Source organism: Triturus cristatus, chromosome 4_1, assembly GCF_964204655.1.
Source record: "Triturus cristatus chromosome 4_1, aTriCri1.1, whole genome shotgun sequence".
NCBI classification, from domain to species: domain Eukaryota; kingdom Metazoa; phylum Chordata; class Amphibia; order Caudata; family Salamandridae; genus Triturus; species Triturus cristatus.
Genome location: NC_140585.1, coordinates 1,062,208,841 through 1,062,228,655, shown reverse-complemented (window position 1 = coordinate 1,062,228,655; position 19,815 = coordinate 1,062,208,841). Strand labels below are relative to the sequence as shown.

Sequence of the window (19,815 nt, the reverse complement as noted above, 5' to 3'; positions counted from 1 at the left end):
GACAATGCTGCATGTCTGCTTTCGGTGACCTGACTCCTCGCAAAAACAACATTTGCACCCAGGTACTCTTGCTGCATGTCTGTGTACACTTGCATAACGCTGTAACCTGAAACACACATGACTTCCCCGCAGGGGGATGGGTGCCGTGGGCGCTCTTTGCATTTTTTCGTTTCCTGTTTCAGGGTGGAAGCCTTGCCACTGTTACCACGCTTAACACCCCCATCTCAAATTGGCTTCGATCTAATCGCTGTCGGATCTGATTGCTATCCCGGCTCCTTATTTTTTTTCTTTTGAACCTTCCTAGTCGTTAAAGTGCTCTTTACGACCTCATAAAGGTCTTTTACAGATGGATAGAAGGTGTAAAACGTCCCCAGTTGATCCAGAAAAAAGTAAATATGTGTTACATTTTGAGGTTACTGTGTGGCTCTATGTGTGTGTGGGGTGGCTCTGTGTGGGGGTGGCTCTGTGTGTCGGGGGGTGGCTATGTGTGTGGGGGGGTGGCTATGTGTGTGTGTGTGGGTGGCTCTGTGTGTGGGTGGCTCTGTGTGTGTGGGGGAGGGTCTGTGTGTGTGTGGGTGGCTTTTTTTGTAGGTGGCTCTATGCGTGGTGGGTCTGTCTGTGTGTGGGTAACTCTGTGTGTGTGTAGGTGGCTCTGTGGGTGGCTCTATTTGTGTGTGGGTTGCTCTATGTGAGTGGCTCTGTGTGGGTGGCTCTGGGTGTGTGGCTCTGTGTGTGGGTGCAAATGCAATAGGTCTCGCATTTGAGAGTGATTAAGCTATTAACATTGTAAATAACAATGCTGTTTCTTTAAATGTTTTAGCAACAAAAACATAAACAAAAAGAATGTCATGAGCAATGCCAATAGCTCTAACTTTAACAATGCCGAGACCATTGCATTGTAAATGCTTGTCCTTTCTGCCTTGTGTGCATTACCAGCTCCACATACGTGATATAGCTGGTGAGTAATTTCTTCTGGTCACGTTCCCTCATATCCTTGGTAGTTGGTGATCTCTTTGGTTGTCGAGTGACTAGCCAGGGCAACCCCTTGTTAGATTTCGGATAATCTAGTACAACATAGAAGGAGTTTTTGGTTTACATTTACATTACCCTTGCATTTAGTCCAAATGCAAATGCAATGACAGTGGAGTTATATAACAGTTGCAGTATTTGCTATTAGATTGGGGTGTATTCATTTCTGGTGTGATTTACTCTTCAAGCTCGATTTACGGTGCACACATTATCACCTGAAATGCCGTACACACTCAGTGTTTGCATTTACCTGTGTTTTCATCAGTACATAACTGAATCCTAATTGTGTCGCAGTTGTTGCAAGTTAAAATGATAAATGTAGCTATTAATTTACCTATTAAATGAATGTGTCTTCCAAAGCAACTTACAGTTACCTTTCTTTTCCAGGCACTTCCCTGCAAGAGGAAATCATCAGGCAAGTTGAATACCTTAATATTTCTCTCACTGAGTATGTTTAATGCTTCATCTGTGATTTCATAATTCTGATCATTGACTCCTGGACAGGTGCCTCATTTTAGCCAGAGTGACGCCCAAGCTTCTTGTGAAATAATGTTTGTCAGATGTGCACAATGACCAACTAAACAGCACACATGTGATACATGGAAATTCTATGACCTACTCAATCGGATGTCCATTCCATCAATTTATAGCACAAACAAACTGTGACATTTTAGACGCAGATTAACCGTATTCGTAGGCTTGGCTCTTTCCCAAGATGGTCAGTCAAGCCCCAACTACCAGGCCACGCCCCCTCTGACTGGAAACACAAGCAATTCCAGAATTTGATGATGCCACACTCAAGTTTCTTCAACAATGCTACTAAAGTGCTAAAGTTGCACCAGATACTCAGCGTAGCCGCTACATTTATAAGTACCTTTTTGTAAGTCTCCTGACATGCAGAAACGGTTCTGATCTTCAAGACCACTGCTCTATTTTGATGAACAAGGATAATTGATTTTCTCATTATCTCGGAGTGGTCTGTGACTTGTGTTTACACCACTTCACCCCAGTTCTAGAAGAATTAACAAACAGCGAATGTAGTTTGTGATTTGCCTTAAGGACAATTAAACCATCTCACCAACACAGAGAGGTTTATGTGCCTCCCTCCGTACTCACTGTAGTGCATGTCCATGGACATCATTTAGGAGTCACAGCTGCGACCCCTGGTTTGCCCTTTGAGACCCCTGGCATTGACTTTGTGGTCCCTAGCTTCAGAGGTGGAAAAATCAGTGCCTGGAACAAAGTGGCAGCCCGTTCTTATTGACATCAGTTGGGGCTTCAATCTCTTTGTTTTCTCAAATTTTTTTTATTACACTAATTGTGATTAATGTTTCATTATTCTCTATTGGTGCAATAATAAATTGAGTACAATAAGCTGGAATATGGCCTTCGCTGGAAGCTGAAGTAAGTTAAAATAAATAAAATACTTTTATATATATGTTGTGTGCGTACTTGCGGATGAGTGTGTGGTCACTTGCTAGCGTGTAAGTGTGAATGTGGGTATATGTGTGTTAGAACTGGGGTCACCAATTCCGACACGGTAGCTTGGCGCGAGGTAGGAAGGCACCCGAAGGCAATGTGTAAAGCAGTTGTGCAGCACTCACACGGATTCAGCCATGCGCACACAATGAAGGACATCACAACAGGTTGTTAGGTAAAAACAATATTCTTTATCTATTTCAAGTAGTGATGAATCAACTCATTTCGGGAATGATGCGGTTACTTAGCAAGGCAGCAGTAATTCATCCGGGTAACTACATTCGATAATCATAGAGCAACAACCATTTTATTCAGTTACGTAAATCAGTGAATAGCAGGGCAACAATTAATTCATTTAGATCAACCAGGCATAAATGCATTCAAGTGTACAGCACTATTAACCTTTTTGGGCCACAAGCGGTTCACAATAGCCCCAACACAGGTGCAACTTCATTTAGGGGAATAATGCGGGGGGAACTCAGGGCAACGTAAGATGCACTTTGGGCTCAAACCAGGTGTCAGTTCATCTCAGCCGTGTAACAGGGGATCACAGGTAATTTTCAGGGTAACCGGTACATCATTTGACTGGCCAGAGGTTGTTCCTAGGTACCAGTTAACTTAGGCACACGGCCATCGTGCGACTATCACTCATCGCACCCTCTCGGGGGCAGTCTCATCTTCCCCCTATCCCCAGCAACGGAATAGTTCAGCATGAGTGGGGCCCCGAGGCCCGGTTGCAGTGCCCAGGAGGAGAGGGGCGGTCACGGGGCTGCCGCGCTGTCTGCGCGAGGTTCCTTGGCAGCCCCGCCGTCCCCTCCGAGTTCGGCCCTTCCCCGGGGGGGGGGGTTACCTGTTGGTCCAGGCCTCCGAAAAAGCTGCGCAGTTCTGTCCTGGCCTTGGGGCAGGTCGGGGGCTCCCACTGGCTCCCGAGCCCCGCGACAACTTCCCTTGCGGGCTCTGGGCCTCCCCCCGACCCGGGAGCCAATGAGCGGGCAGTTTTCGGAGGGGCGCGGCCGTGGGAACCAATGGAGGGCCGCGCTCGCTACCGAACACTGCCGGTGACGTGAGGCGCCGAGGAACGCACCGAGGCCTAGCGCGGCCTCCCTCACTATTGCGGCGGCCCTCCCCGGCCTCGGGGGTCGCAGCGGCGGACTTGGATGTCAGAGGGGCCTCAGAGCAGCGGGCGCCGGGCCGCGGCGGTGACTCTCCGGCCGTGACGGTGTTTCCTGGAACAGCACTGGAGTCACGCAGCAGGTAGGGGGTATCCAGCAGTTCAGCCACGGCCTAGGCTGCGGCGGTGATGGTCCGGCAGTTAGCGCTTCCCCTGGCACAGCGCTAGATCATATGTCCCCGGGCGGCGGCGGTGAACGGGGCAGATAGCGCTACCGCTCCCACAGTGCTAGGTTGGATGTCCCTGGTTAGCGGCAGTGATTTAAGGGCCTCAGTGTGTAGGGCACAGTTCCTTGAAGGCCCAGCGCTCGGTATGCACAGTGCGTAGAGGGCACAGCGCTTTCCTGTTGGTCCTGTAGTGTGCACACCGTCAGCCCAAGTTTCAGGGCAGCCCTTATCTTGGTGGGGACAGAAGATGGCAGGTCCCCCTGGCAAGCTTATGAGGGGGAGAAGGGGGGTGAGTTGGCAGGCATCAGAGGCAGGGTGGGTCCCCGCAGCACACTGGAGATGGTCCCCTGGGTGGTCCCCTCACCAGGCAAGATCAGCAGGCAGGCAGAGTCCCTCATCTAACTTGGGTACAGCAGGGCCTATACTCAGTCAGTCCCAGTAGTGTAGGTTCCTCCCCTAGGCCCAACCGCCTACGCTCCGGCAGAGGTTCCCCCAGGTCCAGTGGTGCCCCAACTGACTAGTCAGGTTTCCCTCCTTTCCTCTTATCCCCCAGGTCAGGTGACCCTCCTGAGAAGGCGGCAAAGCAAAATCCCTCCCAGGGCTGGAAGGTTCCAGGAGCTTCCACATATAAGTCTATAGGACAAAAGGCGGGATGGAAAAAGATACTGTATCAGAATGTTCCAGCCTGCTCCTAACCACTAGTGTCTGTATGCAATGGCCACTCCGCAGTAGCAGGGGCCTGTGGCAGCCATGTTGTTAGGAGAGAGCACCTGCACCTCAGCACTGTTTAGCAGCGGTAAGGCGCCCAGAGACCTAGGGCCAACAAAAATATGGCGGAAAAAAAATGAGGCAACAAGGCGGAAAAAAACGGGTAGACCACCCTAGGGCTGACAGGTCTAACAATGTGTAAACGTGTTTGTGAGTGAAATTGAAGGTCGAAGAGTGTGTGATGTCACAGTCGCTACCCTTAGAATTTTGGTGAATTGACGTTCATGTGCACGTCTTGCAAGGACAGAGGATTAGAAGCACAATGGGAACAAAAGAGTGATAAAAATAGCAGCAGAACAGGAATGGATGACATTACAACCAAGAATACTCTGTAAACAAAGCATACAAAAGGAGTGGGCACACCTGCAGCCAATGTGCGGAAAGACCATATCAAAAGAGAAGCCCTTGTATTCGCAACTTAACTCTTCGTAGTGTAAATGTATCTTAGTGGCGAAAAAAGTACACTTCCCTGCAGATTTTCTTGGCATTGAAGTTTTTTCTAAAGATTTTGTAAGCATTCCGGTATGAATTAAATTACAACAGCTCAAATGGCAAATTCTTTAATAATGTGACCAATGAGGTTATCTTCTATGTGCCTTCTGACGGTTGTGCTTCTGTAATTTGAATGGTATAAGACATCATTATGAGCCTGATCCAGTTTGTGTGGTGAACTTTCTGTCCAAGTTTTCCATCGGCCATTGTGGGATGGAGTAACCTCTGCTAAGGCCACAGTGAGAAATTCACTGTTGTTTTCCTCTTTGCGGCTGATTATTTTCCACCTATTCACTCGGCTAATCACATCATGGCTCACAGGAGTCAATCTCTAAAGCAGCTTCTTTTCCCTGCCTTAGTATACTTTATCGTCTGTTCACTGTTTCCCAATCTTTTCCTTACCCAGGGCAGGACTAGGAGCCCAAAGCAGCCCTGGCTATTATGTCGGACCTGCCCCTGGGGAAGGGGTGCAAGTGTGCAGCACTGCTGCTTTTGTTACTGGGAGCCGATATTGCCGCACCACTCCAAAACCAGCCCCTCAAGAGCAAAAGCAGACCCCACCGCTGCAAAACCGTCCCCCACCCTTCCAGCCTCCCTGGAAAATGCCTGATACATGCTAAAGCCAGTCAGACCCTGCCCTTGCCCTTCTCTATCCCTTCCTGCCTATCTCTTTCTTGCTGTTGGTCAAAGTCTCATGAAGATGGAAAAAAAAATCATTGGCCTCTATTATACATAGTTCACGGGAAGGGCAAAGGCATTTGTGCCCATGTATGTGCGCCCCAGGACACCAGGGATTACAAAAGGACCTCTCAGAAAGCCCTTTCTTTAATGTGGGTTATGCCTGCGCTGTGTGCCTGCAGGACCCCAATGGGGTGTGCCCTCATTTTTTTAATGAGTGTATGACCCCCCCATGGAAAAAGAGGGAATCCCTTTGTGCCTTGTTAATGACAAGGGCACAGAGTCAAAGAGGCTGTAAGGAGTAAAGCTCTATGTGGATCACATAGAGTTGGAATTTATTCATTGTCCCACCCAAGAAAAAACTTTAGAAACCACTGCATATCACTGCGGTGCATACCCCTTGGCGCCCTTACATACTCTGCAGTAATCACTGCAGAGTATGTCGCGACACCGTAGGGTATGCACAAGAGGGAGCAATCTATCTATGTTTTTAAAACCACTGCAGATTAAAGTTTAATTTGCGGGGTTTTTAAACATAGAGCGACTGGTTCCTTTTCCCACCCTGTTTAAAAATCACTGCAGTGCGTACCCACAGGCCCTCTTACATACTCTGCAGAGATTTCTACACATTACGTAAAGGCGCCGAGATGACTGCACCACAGGGGTTTCTACCACCGCAGTGCATACATTTCTTAAACATAGAGTGCTCCCTCCCCCCCCTCTTTTCAAACAATCCACCGCAGATGAATTTTGTGGAATTTATGATGAAATCCACATTACTAGAGTAACGTGTAATTACCAAGCTCCTCCGATTCTGCCAGTGGAATTGATAATTCTGCCCAGGTTTAATAAGCAGATTGAACAAAACATCACGCACATTATGTAGGTTTAGAAAAGTGAACACAGCACCTATATACATTCTCTGAGCATCGCCTTTTCATTGCCACAAATTCTAGCACCAGTCATAAACATAGGCACATTTATAGAAGATGTACATCATTCATGGGGTTATAAGAAAACTGTGGCCGAGACCGATCCCGACCACACCATCACCCCAAACATTAGCCTGTTCCCAAACTGAGCATCCCCGGTAGAGGTAGATCGGCAGGCCAACTTCAGGCCAGAAAAAGGCCCAAGCAAGCCCGAACTCACATCCAAGCGCTTTGAAAACAAAGTGCATTACGTAAAATCTTGAGTGTAGTGTGGCTACCCCTCCAAATTGTGTCTACCTTCCGCCTATCTGGTGCAAACCATCTCACAAAATTTGGGGGAATCGGGTGGGTGGGAATTAAGCTCCCTCTGTCGGAAGGTTCTTCAGTTCGGGTCCGGCAGTGATACGAAGAGGCCTGATCTCGTGATAAGGCTGGTTTAAATAGCTGAGGGCAAGCCACACCCTTTCACCCCCACAGGGTCGAACCCCTGCACTCTGTCCTAGGAAACCCCTGACCGACATCTGATGAAATAACAAATGGGAGGCAAAGGGGGGAGGTTAGGGGCAAGGGGCCAAAATAGTGATCGTGACCCTCGGTGGCGAAACCCTAGGCGCTTTGCCTGGGCGCGTGAGTGCCAGTGCCTACTACCCACAACCTTGTGCACACAATAAGTACTACTAGGGGCATAACATGGAAAACAGTCATCAGCTCTAACTGGGAACCAATGCCAGAGTAGGCTTTTTTCTTCTTTCAGGACCAGTTGTTTTACTATGTCAGATACCTTTGCTATGTGCCTGTTTTTGTGCCTCTTTCCTAAACTCCCCTTTGTGTTCCTACCCAACCAACTTGTGACCTGAACCAAACCCCCTCGTCTCTTTCCCGCATCTGTTAGGTCCAAAGGTAAGCCAGTGTTTTGCTTTTCTGTCTTTTTAGTTAATTAAAAAAAAACAAAAAAACTTGCATTCTTTTTGTATTTGCGCTGTTCACTTTATACTGACGTCAACATATAATTTCTAAAGTGAAAGCCAACACATCCATGCCAAATGCTAGCCCATGGATAGCAGTATTTTTAAAGCAGGTTGAGTGTGAAATGTATTATTGTGTTCACTTTATAGAGTCTAATTTATCGACACCCAGGACTGTAGAGACCTCTTGCCTTATTAATGCGCGAGCTTTTCTTAGGGAATTTTAAGAGGGGCATATTGGGACGGAATTCTTTTCTCTGGTTGCGAAAGATGCGGCCCAGTACCAGAGTTTAGGTTGCACAATGCGCTCTATTTAATTGGGAAATTCCCATAAATATTGTACATATATATGTATAGAATGGAAAACTAGAGGAGAAACAACTGAGCACATGGATATTGCGAAGGGGGACATTCAAGTTAGTGTACATAGCTGGGTACTGTCAAGTGAGCTATCTGACATGTTATGAGTTGTCAATACTAATATATGTTTGTTGACTGTGTGGTCCCCTTTTAATAACATTATAAAATGTCTTCAGGAACCCAGACCTCCACTCCCTCCCAGAGTGCATAGGGAGGAACTTTATTGGGCTGTGGTTAATATATTGTTACTGATGAATGCATAGCAAAGGAATGGGGAAGTGAAAATCATTTTCAAGCGTGCTCTTGGGCGACTCAGTAAACTTTAAATGGGCTCTGACTTGACAGCTGCTACAATTAAAGTTTCAACCTTTCCAAGTGGTAAATAAAAAAATGAGGTTATCTTTGTATTCTCGAGTCAGAATATTCAGCACGTTTTCCTCATTTTAATTACTTTTATGTAAATGTCTGAATCTAGGAGGAGTCCATGTTGGTCGGGCCACTGCAAGGACTTCTGGCACCAAAGGCCAAGTTACATTTTCCAGCCCTCCCCAGGCATTGTAGCAAGTAGTGATACCTCTTGGTAACATCTGTAGCCCCCTGCTGGTGGTACTCTATGCAGCTGCCTAGTATTGTTTTTCTGGAGAACCAGCCTCATCTGCTAGCAGGTCCAGCAGTGCCTTGGCTTACATGGATTTTACGCATCACTGTCTTACCATCAGCGATTCACCAAATGACTGCTGTCAGCTCCCTTTGGCTCCATTAAATCTTTTTTCTAACTCTTTTTATTGCTCTTGGCGTCTGCAATCGGCCTAAACTAAAGGGGGTTTACAGGCCGAATCCAGAAAAGGGCGCCAGTGAGAAGGCGGAGTTTGAGGTTGCATAGAACTGGCAGCATCAAGCTCCCCAGAAGGATGTACCCCTCGGACTCCATAAGGTGGGTCTCCTGAAGGAATGCTATATGGACCCCTGACGCTTCCAATAAGGTAGCATGTTATAACGTTTAGAGGGAGAAGAGAGGTCCCGGACATTCCTTGTGATCAGTTTAATTTGTGTTGCCATGTGTGGGAGTAGACGAAGAAGAAGGACCTCCCAATTATCCTGCCAGCAGAGGACCCTCCCACAACCAGGCAGGCCCCACTGTACCAAACACACAGTGCCACACGCACACACACACCTTCGCTAACAGGCAAACAAAAGCACAACAAAACACAAAACCAATTGTCAAACATTACCCCCCCCACATACCCCAAGGACTGAGACATACAACCATCCTGTCCAAAGAGCATCACAAATAAGTCCCCAAGAGGAACCAACTAAAGGCTGAAAGGCCAACTAAGTTCATAAAGGTAAGTTGTGCCTGGAGGAGGAGCGGCCAGTGAGAGGTGGAAACCTAACTCTCAAAAAAGACAACAGTATGAAGGGACGATGCATGCATCTCCCCTGGAACCCCCCCCCCCCGAGCCCCTAAAGCAGGATCAAAGAAAGCAAATGGCGAGGAACAGCCCGCAAACCAACTTGCTCCATACATACATTGCATGGAAAAAAGGCAAAATAATCAGTACAAGCCCATATGACCACATCAAACCAAGTCATTCACGGATCCCGGAGTGACCCTGGGCAGTATGTCCTCGAGACCAGGAGTTGTAGAGTCCTAGGAGTATGAGACAGAGGATCGGCACTCAGGGGACGTGGGGCGTAGAGAGCTCCCACTGGAACCCATAGTGGCAACTCCCTCAACCACCCTCAGCTGATCCAGAGCCACCTGTGTCTTAGAGGGGCATACCATCCGTTGTCTCCGGGAACGTTGGCTCTTGGGGCGCGGGGAGTGGGTAGGCCCAGAAGACTCCGAACGCACTGTGTCCTTATTGCAGACTTCAATTCAGTCTCCCACCACAGATAGATCCTTAAAGAAGTGCACTTTATTCTCAGACTGGACTGCAGGTGAGCGGGGAAGACGAAGGAGTACACGAGGTCAAAGTAGCATAGTTTCTTCTTTACTGCCATAAAGGAAGCCCTTGGTGTTTGGACTCGACGAGTAAAGTGAGGATACAAAGACACATTTAAATTGTCAACCACTATTGGGCCATGGGCTCGGGCCTGCTGAAGAAGAGGATCCCTAAAGTGGAGGAGGCGGGCCAGCACAAGCCAAGGCACAGCACCAGAACGAGGCACCCGAGCTGGTATCCTGCATGCACATTTCAGGGCATAGAAGTTGGAGAGACTCTCAGGGCCCACAATCTCCTGGAACCAGGATTCAAAAAAGGCCAACAATGAGTCCCCCTAAGCATGTTCGGGCAGTCGCACAATGCAGATGCTGTTGCGCCAAGCCTGCCCCTCCTGATCATTTAGGCAGGTGGCCAGGCATTGAGCCTGTGCCTCAAGGGCCTGAATGCTGTGATCCGCCGATTGAACCTCTGGTGACAGAGACTGAACTATGGTCTCTAGGGCAGTGACCGTCTCCAAGACCCTCTGGGAATCCTCACGTATAAGGCCAAGCTCAACGATTTTTCCCTCCAACCACTCCCCTGAAGCATCATTGGCAGCCAGTAGAGTTTGTCAAACTTGTCGTTCAGGTACGATATGTCACCACTGCCAGTGCCTTGCTTGATCCCCTGCAGGGAGGAGCTCGCAGCCACGTTGTCTTTAGAACGCTGTGTGCACCCCATATTGACACCTCAAATGAGCGAAGGCCTCCAATTGACACCTGATACAGTGGCACAGGATGAATAATGAGGTGGTGGGGTCAAATAACTCTTGGGCACCCCCACAGTATGTCAGGGAGAATGGGGCACCTGTCCAACAGAAACACACTGCTGCAGCCACAGATTTAGTTGGGGGTAGTCCTGATGAGATAAAGGAGGGGGGGTATAAAAACGGTGGGGAACACAGACCTGTAGGGTAGTGGGACAGGGGACAACTCAGCGCCTGGGCCCCTTGGCAAAACAAACAGAATCGCCAGGCCTGTGGAACTCACTGCTGCCGACGACGCGGCCAGGGGCTTCCTACTCGAACAGACTCGAGAACCTGGGCGAGGCCTCAAGTCCATGCCCGGGTGCTGCCACTGGATGTTGTGGGATGGGGTCCACAGGGATCTTCCATGTTTGCTGGCCCCCATGGGAGCCCACCAACTGGGGGAGCTCCCCACCCACAAAGATACTACCAAAGTCAGTAGGGTTGGGCCAGTGTTAGACTTGGAATCCTTGGTGTGGTTTCCCCTGACTTTTTGCCTCTACCTCCTGCATTTTCGAATGTGATAGATTTAATTTGGGCTGGCTTAGATGCTTTGAGCATTTTGCCACGGCTGATCAGTGTCAAAGTGCAAATGCTCCCTGTGTAAATTGTTATTATGATTGGTTATCCATGATTGGCATATATGATTTACTGGTAAGTCCCTAGTACAGTGCACTGTGTGTGCACAGGGCCTGTAAATCAAATTGTACTTGTGGGCCTGCAGCACTGCTTGTGCCACAAACCTGAGTAGCCCTGTAAATCCTGTAAATGTATCTCAGACCTGTCATTGCAGTGTCTGCAAGCGCAGTTTAAAACTGCCATGTTGATCTGACAAGTTTACCCACTTGCCAGGCCTCCACCTTCCCTTTTCATACATATAAGGCACCCCTCAGACAGGCCCATGGTACCCTCATGGGCAGGGGACGGTGTATGTAAAACGTAGGACATGTGTTTGTGTGTTTTACATATCCTGATAGCGAAATACTGCCAATTTAGTTTTTTTCACTATTAAAAGGATATTTGTCCTATAGGCTAACATGGGAGTTGGTTTGTAAAATGTTACAAGTATAACTTTCCATTGGGACAGGATAGAGAAATAAAGTTTAGTCTCCCTGAACTCGGAATTGAATAACACTTCTTTTTAGGGAGATGGTTTTTAAATTGTGTGTTTAAAAATGCCACTTTTAGAAAGTAAGCATTTTCTTGTTTAACCACTCTGTGTGCCTCTATTGTTTTTGTATTGGCTGTCTGGGTTTGGAGTGGCATTAGCTGGGGATGTGCATTCACTGTAGCCAGTCCCAAGGGGAGGGGGGTTGAGGTGTGCTGTGCCTTGCCTAGTTGACTCATTGCTAGGCTGACTAGAGCTGGTCTACATTTAGAGTGGTAGGAGGAGTTTCGCTTGCACCTGAATAGGCTGCATCTCCTTTTCACAATGCTGTCCCCACCTTCTGCGGTCATGCTGGACCAAGGAGGCTAGGACTTGTTTGGACTGGGTTCGAAGACCCTTGCCACAAAGAGAATAATGACAAAATGGGGTATAAGTATTAGACCCCAAACCCCAGGACTTTAGATTATTTCAAGGAACAACAGGACCCTGCCAAGAAGAAGAGTGGAAGGACTGTGTGTGGATTGCTGCATTTTCTGTGTGAGGAGTGGGTTAGACTGCAGTTGCTGCTTCCGCCTGTGGTGGAGGAAAAGAACTCTCCAAGGGCCTGTGTGTGCTGGTCTCCTTTTCTTGGAAACTCAGGGACATCAAAGGTTCCATGTGCTTTACTTTCATGGAGCTCTATGTTCTTTGCTCCACAAGCGCTCTGCGTGCTTTACTTTTATAGAGCTCTGTGTGCTCTGTTCTGCAACAGCGATGTGTGTTTTCCGGTCCAAAGAGCCCCATGTGCCTTTTCGTCTGAATGTCAAAAAGGCTCTTCTTTGCATTTTGTTTGAGGGGAAGCAGACCGCCTGGGCCGCCGTCAGTACACCGCCTTGGCCCGAGTCCCGGACTGAGTCCTTCTCGCTGTGCAGGAAACCCGAGAGATTCACTTGGTGCTGCCTAGCAACCTACCAAAGCCTGGCAAAAAAGCAGTGGCTCGTCTCAGCCCCACCCAGCAGGATGCTGTCCTGAACCCCTAGAGTAGCTAGAACCCTAGCCGGCAGCAAGAAGCTTTGCCACTGCACTGCGGTGAAGGGAAATCCCTTGCACCTCCTGCTCTGTGCAGAAGGGGCGCCAACAGTAAGAATCCGCTGTTCCTGGCCAGGGAACCGGGTGAGTGAACTTCCCCCCTCCTCCTTGCCTCACCAAGCCCTCACTGGGGTGCCAGGCCCGGGCCATCCACTATAGTGACAGTGTAAAGATGACTGCATGCCTAATATCTGAAGCCTGACTTTGCAGTTTAAACTTCAAATTCGACATGTCAAAATAAACTTTTGACAGGCTAATAACTTCCTTTAAAATATCCTTAAGTAGGCCCACTGCTCGTACGAAGGGTGCATCATATTTAAAAGTAGAACATGTAAAAGTGTAATGTTAAACATGTCCTTACAGTGACAAAGCCCCAAAAGCTATTTTTCCCTGTTGGAAAGAACTGGGATGAAATTTTACATTTGATAATGTTATGTCTGGCTAGGAAACACTTTCTAAAATAATTCTTGGACTTTTTGAAATATATATCACAAGCACAGTTCAGTGGTAAATTCAGAGTTTTACTAAATATTCTGGAAAAGGTACTTTTAGAAAGTTACCGTTTCCCTGTCTAAAGTCACTGGAGGCGTATTTGCAAGGGCTCCAACTGTTACATGGCAGCTGAATAGCCGCCTTGATGAAGCGTGAAAACTGCACCCGGAGCAGGACAAAGTTCTTGGGTGTAGGGAGGTGTGTTGCTTTCTCTGGCAGGTTGACCATCTGGCAGTTTGGCCATCTGGGCTAAGCACAACAACTTTATTAACTTCAAAAAGGCCTACCCTGTCACAGGCAAACATTAGCTGGCCCATGGGCAGGGCCCTTCTTTGTCCCCCCAGTCAGGTGGGCACCAATATAAATGGGAAAAGGGCTACCCGAGATCTGGTTTAGAGTGATCACAGAGGAAGGGTTGCACATTTCCCTGGCCATACCTATGAGGTGGGCGCAGGAGCTCTTCACAGGGGAAGGAGGGTTCTGTTGTTTTGGTTTTAGGTAGACAGGGGCACTGTGGGATTGCTTGCAGTTGGGCGCAGAGAAAATGCTGCAAAGGTGTGCAGGGTCACTCCTGGGAACTTTTAACCTCCTTGGTTAGGGACTGGTCAGGATTCCCCCCCCCCCCCCAGACTAGTGCCAGGCATAAATAAGGCATCCCCAGTACCCTCCTCAGAACACTTTCTGGACTTGTGGAAGAACAGAAGACAACTGGATCTGCTGTCTGTAACCTGAGTGGAGCCTAAAAGTCTAGACCTTCTCTCCCTCTTGTACACAGAACAAAGAAGTGGACTCCAAGTATCATAATACTGAGCCCCTGTTTAAGTTATATGGACAAAACAAGTAACTAGAAGTATTTCCTGCAACTAGCCAACTAACTGGACCTGCCCTGGACCCTGCTCCTGGCATTTGCTGGCATGAGTCTAGCCCTTCCAGGTGCTGTTCCCATGGTCCTGACCTCTTGATTGGTTTCAAAGGGCCATATGTAGATAATTTCTCTTTTACCGATTCATAAATACCGAATTTTACCGATTCGGTATTTATGAATCGGTAAGTAGAATGTAGGTAAACATTCGGTAATTATTACCGAATCGGTAATATTCGGTATTTATGAATCGGTATTTACCGAATCGGTAATAATGCATCCCTTCCAATTAATTCCTATGGGCCTGGAGGCCCATAGGAATGAATGGGAAGCCATTCACTATTACCGATTCGGTAAATACCGAATCGGTAATAGGGGGAGCATATTCATGGGTGGCACACATACATGCCCTAAGGGCATGTATGTCTGCCACATGGCACTTTTCAAAAAGCACAAAATTGCTTTTTAAAAGGTATTCGTTATTTACCATCAACTTGTAGTTGGTGGTAAATAACGAATCCAGAAACCACAAATGCACTCACTTGAGTGCCCCCTACATAGGATTTCACGATTCGGTAATTTACCGAATCGGTATTTTACCAATTTCTTACAATTCCGATTCGGTAAATTACCGAATCCTGAAATCCAGCCACCTACATCTCAATTGCCTAAATACCGGTCGGTAACGGGATATTTACCGATTTTCGGCCGTTACCGACCGGTATTTAGGTACCTACATATGGCCCAAAGAGTACTTCTCCTAACTTTTCCTGAAACCTGGGTGTTGGAAATGGGGGTCTCTAGTTGGCAGTGGTATGCACCCTGTCCAAGTAGGGACCCTTCGTTCTAGTCAGGGTCAGGGAGTTACACATCAAAGATAACCTCTGCTCACCCACTTGGTAGATTGAAACAAGAGGTCAGGCTTATCTCAGAGGCAATGTGTAAAGTATTTGGTCATAACACACATAGTACCACAGTGAAAACACTACAAATGGACACTAGTTTAAAACAACCTTTATCTAAACCAAGCAAAACCAAAACAACAAAAATCCAACATACATAACTCAAAATATCACTGTTATAGGATTTAGGTAATTTTGTCCATAGAACTCTGTGGATTTGGTGATTTTAGCACAAAGTACCTTTGATACGTCAAAATCGAAGACAAAAAACATCTGCAGAGGAGAAAAGCGTCAGTAAACAGTGTGATGCGTTGCTTTTTGAGCCCTTGGGGAATAAATGCATCAGTTCACAGAGTGGAAGTGTTACATCAATTCTGACCAGCAAGGAGAAGCGATGCGTCGATTTCCAGAGGTGACTCCTTTCTCTGGGGTGATGTGTTGGAAACTTGGCACACAGGCGCGATGCGTGAGAAAATCCAAGCTCTGTGGGTCGAATCGGTGGCGAAACAGGTACGGCATCGATTTGCACTCTCTCAGACAGGTGATGCGTTGATTCCTTCAACTGCACAGCAGGGCCTGTGTCGAAGTTGGAGCGGGGGTCTCTGATGTCAGAGATTTGGTGCTCTTGACTCCGGCTGCGGCGGTTCTTCGGGCTGCGGACTGGCACAATGTTGATTTTTTTCAACCTCACCACGATGATGCGTTGGTTTTTCAACCACACGGCAAGCTTTTGGCGGGAAAAATGGCACTGAAAAGGCTATGTGTGGATTTTTAAGTCCAGAAGCAGCAGTACCACCTCCAAGGGCTCAGAACTGGAATTGACACCACTTGGCAGATCACAACTCCCTGCAGTGGAGTTCAGGGATGCTGCAGGTGAAGTCTTTGATGGCTCTGAGACTTCATAACAGTAGGCAAGCACACACAAGCCCTTGGAGAATCTTCTTAAGCAGGACACCAAAGCAAATTTCAGTCTTTATCCTCTCCAAGAGCCACTGCAGGCCAACCCAGCAAAGTAGCAAAGCAAATGGGCAGTACTCCTCCTGAGAGCACTCCAGCTCTTCCTCTTGACAGAGTCTTCTCTTGATCCAGAAGTGTTCTGCAAATGTGGGGTTATGGGTCCAATACTTAAACCACTTTTGTCCTTTGAAGTAGGCATACTTCAAAAGAACGTCTTTGTTGTCCACAAGATCCTGCCTTGCCCTGCCTTGGCTTCAGACACACTACAGGGGGTGGAGACAGCATTGTGAGAGGCCAGGCACAGCCCTATTCAGGTATCAGTGACAACTCCTCCCACCACTCTAGCTCATGAAGTCCCATCAGCCTGGTGATGAGCCATAAGGATATGCAGGGCACACCTCAGCTCCCTTTGTGTGACTGTCTAAAGTAAATGCAGAAACAACCTAGCTGTCAGTCTAAACCAGACGTTGATTCCACAGGCAGACAGAGGCATACAATGGTAAAGCAAGAAAATGCCCACTTTCTAAAAGCGGCATTAACACACAATTTAAAAACCAACTTCACTAAAAGATGTATTTTTAAATTCTTAGTTCAGAGAACCCAAACTCCAAATCCCTATCTTTTCCCAATTGAAAGTTACATTTGTAAGATGTTACAAGGCAGCTCCAATGATAACCTACGGCAGAGATAGTAATCAAAAGCGGAAGTCAGGCACCAAAGTCAGGCATTAGGACCACCCATGCGAAAAACGTCATCACATCAATCGAAGTTACGAATACAACGAAGGCAGGAATACGGACGTTGCTCCCTATTCCAAATGCCGCCGGTAAATCAGAAAAAGCAGGGAACTGAAGACCGACGACCAAAGGCATCAAAACCAACGAAGACTACAGCGAAGGTAATCTGCCATCGAGTTATCTACCCCCGGACCAGCTAGAAGAATCAGGTTCACGTCAAAGCTAACTCATCCTGAACTAACTTTTGCTAACAGAATTGTGCGCACCACCATTCACACGGCGAACGCCAACAATAGAAAAAACAGCCACACCAGAAAACGGCAACAATCAGGTTCTCGCCCAAGCCAATGCACCACGAACTAACTTCTGTTAACCGTGTCACGTGCAGCACTATTCACACGACTAGCGCTAAGAAAAGGCACACCCTTAATCTAAGAATTCCCCCCTCACATGAGCATGGTCAATGTAAGACGAACAACAACAGCAGTAATAGAGACTCAGTCACCTCCCCAAGACATCGCACTGCCCAAGTCCAGCACCTAAAGAGTAAAGCCAAGTTACTGTATTAATGGATTGACACTCTGCTAAAATAATACTCCTCCCCTTCCCCTTTATGTGTTTCAATTTAGTTTTTCAAAAAACCTTTAAGAAGAAGTAAGAACTATACGAAGTGCTACGCCTCCTGGATCATTACACCAGAACAAGATACACGATGGCACTCATGAAGTTTGGGTAATTTCTCCTAAACATAAAATCGCACTGCATTTTAAACTAAAATCCCTTTATTTACACCAGATTAACTTGCCCCTATCCTACCCCATCACAGTGTCCTACACAGAACCTCACAGCCCTGAGGAAGACCTTCTTAAAATCTTCACGGTCCCCACACGAAGGTCAAAACGCGTCGGCACCCTCACACTGAGGCCAAGGGTTCCCCTGTTTTGAACTACTCAACTCTTGAAAGACATCAAGCCTAAAGCTGGACTTAGACAGCTTAGTCACGGATTTCGACAGGCTTTCCTTGACCTCACTACTTTGGACCCATGAATGATTACAGTATCGAGGATGTATAAATCAATAAGGCTCGATACATTATAAATATAGTAGGACTATTCAAAAACAATAAGATGAAGATCTATGCAATCTATGTAATATATGTCATGTTTTGATGTGTCACTGTATATAGAGTTTTATGTACAAAATCAGCTGAAGAAAGCTTTAATTGTGCTTGTGTCATTGTTTTTGTAACAAGAGAAAGAAAACAAACAAAAAGAAAAAAGCAAAAAATACATTTTATGATAAGATGAATCATGTGTTTTGTTCTCAGAGAATAATGTTTGCATGATGGCTCTTACCCTTTCACACAAAATGAAAATGAAGTAAACAAAGTTTATTAATATAAACACACTTGCAGGTAATAATAGAAGACCTGCTTAGTCAAAAGAATAGAATATCAATGGTCCAAGAGGTAATTGTTCATTGTATTGTCTGTGGATGGTGCATAACATTGTTTTGCACTATTGTCGCAGTTAACTTTCAAAATGCACAACTCTGGTTTCCCTATTGGATTTTTGTTGCTTTGTGTAATTTTATTTATTAAAATGTATGCTGCTTTTTCTGGATTGGTGTGGAATTTTCTTGTGTTGTGTTTGGACTTTATTGCTGTTTTGGCACTGCATAAGTACTTTACACATTGCCTCTAAATTAAGCCTGTCTGCCCTGTGCTTTAGCTACCATGTAGGTGAGCTCAGGTTTACTTAGTGACTTTGGCGTTTCAACCTGACGAGGGTTGTGGTTATTACTTGAGTTGAGTGCTCACCTCCCTCAACTAAAACCCTAATTTCCTACAGGGGGCAACCAATTCAAAAGGCCAGTCAAACTCACCCGGGGTTTGTGCTTTTGCAATTCATAGTTTGTAGCCTTCCTCAACAACTCGGCACTGCTCCATAGAGGCTTCAAAAGACCATACCTCATGGTGACACTCTATTGGCCTTAGACGTAGGCTGCTACAATATGACAGAATTTCTCCAACCTTTTGTTCCTTCCCTAAGTTATAGTAGCTGTCCAATGCTGAGGTCTCCTAATCTAATCCATGCTACATCAACTCGATGGCATCAGCCCACCATACAGCATACTTTGGGAGCGGCCACCTCTGCAGGCAGTAGCATTGCCCTCACCATGCCTTGATGACGCATGAAACATACCACTGAGCTTCCTTCTTTTATTTTGAGATATTTCCTTATTAAGTTTGTAAATCAATCAGAGCATCCAGCATAATAAAAGACAGAAACAGCTACATCATCCACAGAAGATCCTCTCTCTAACCAATGAAGTGTTTAATAAAACCTTTTTTTTTTAGTTTGTTGTAAGTAAGTTATATTTAGTTAAGTTATATGTAGCTACATATATTTATAATATATATTGTATGATATATTTAATATATACATATATTCAATATATATATATATTCGATTATAATATGCATTATATATTATACTAGTACATGATATATAATAATATATGCATAATATATATATTATCATATATAATATATATTATATGATAATATATATGTATTATATATCTACATATGTTATATATAAATTGTATATAAGTTACATATAGCTACACAGAAGATCCTTACTCTAAAAAATGAAGTGTTCAATAAAACGCTTGTTTTTATGAGTTTGTGTAAGTTATATTTAATACAATCCTACCTTAAATGAGCCTGAAAGTAAGTATGCATGTATGTATGAATGCATGTATGTATGTATGTATGTATGAATGCATGTATGTATGTATGTGTGTATGTATGCATGTGTGCATGTGTGTGGTACTCATTTAGCACAAATGTAGCTGAGATTCAGCAGAGCACTGTACAGGGTCAAAAGTAAAAATACAGTCCGCGTGTGATTGGA

General features: G+C 46.2%; 1 protein-coding gene across 1 annotated transcript in view; it reads left to right on the top strand.

Annotated features, from left to right (window-relative positions):
- Positions 1–19,815, top strand: part of IL17REL (interleukin 17 receptor E like) — a 410,789-nt gene that overhangs the window by 85,905 nt on the left and 305,069 nt on the right. Inside the window, exon 2 of the mRNA XM_085654046.1 lies at positions 1,417–1,444. Coding sequence (XP_085510172.1) covers positions 1,417–1,444 — 28 coding nt within the window. The remainder of the gene's footprint in view (positions 1–1,416; positions 1,445–19,815) is intronic.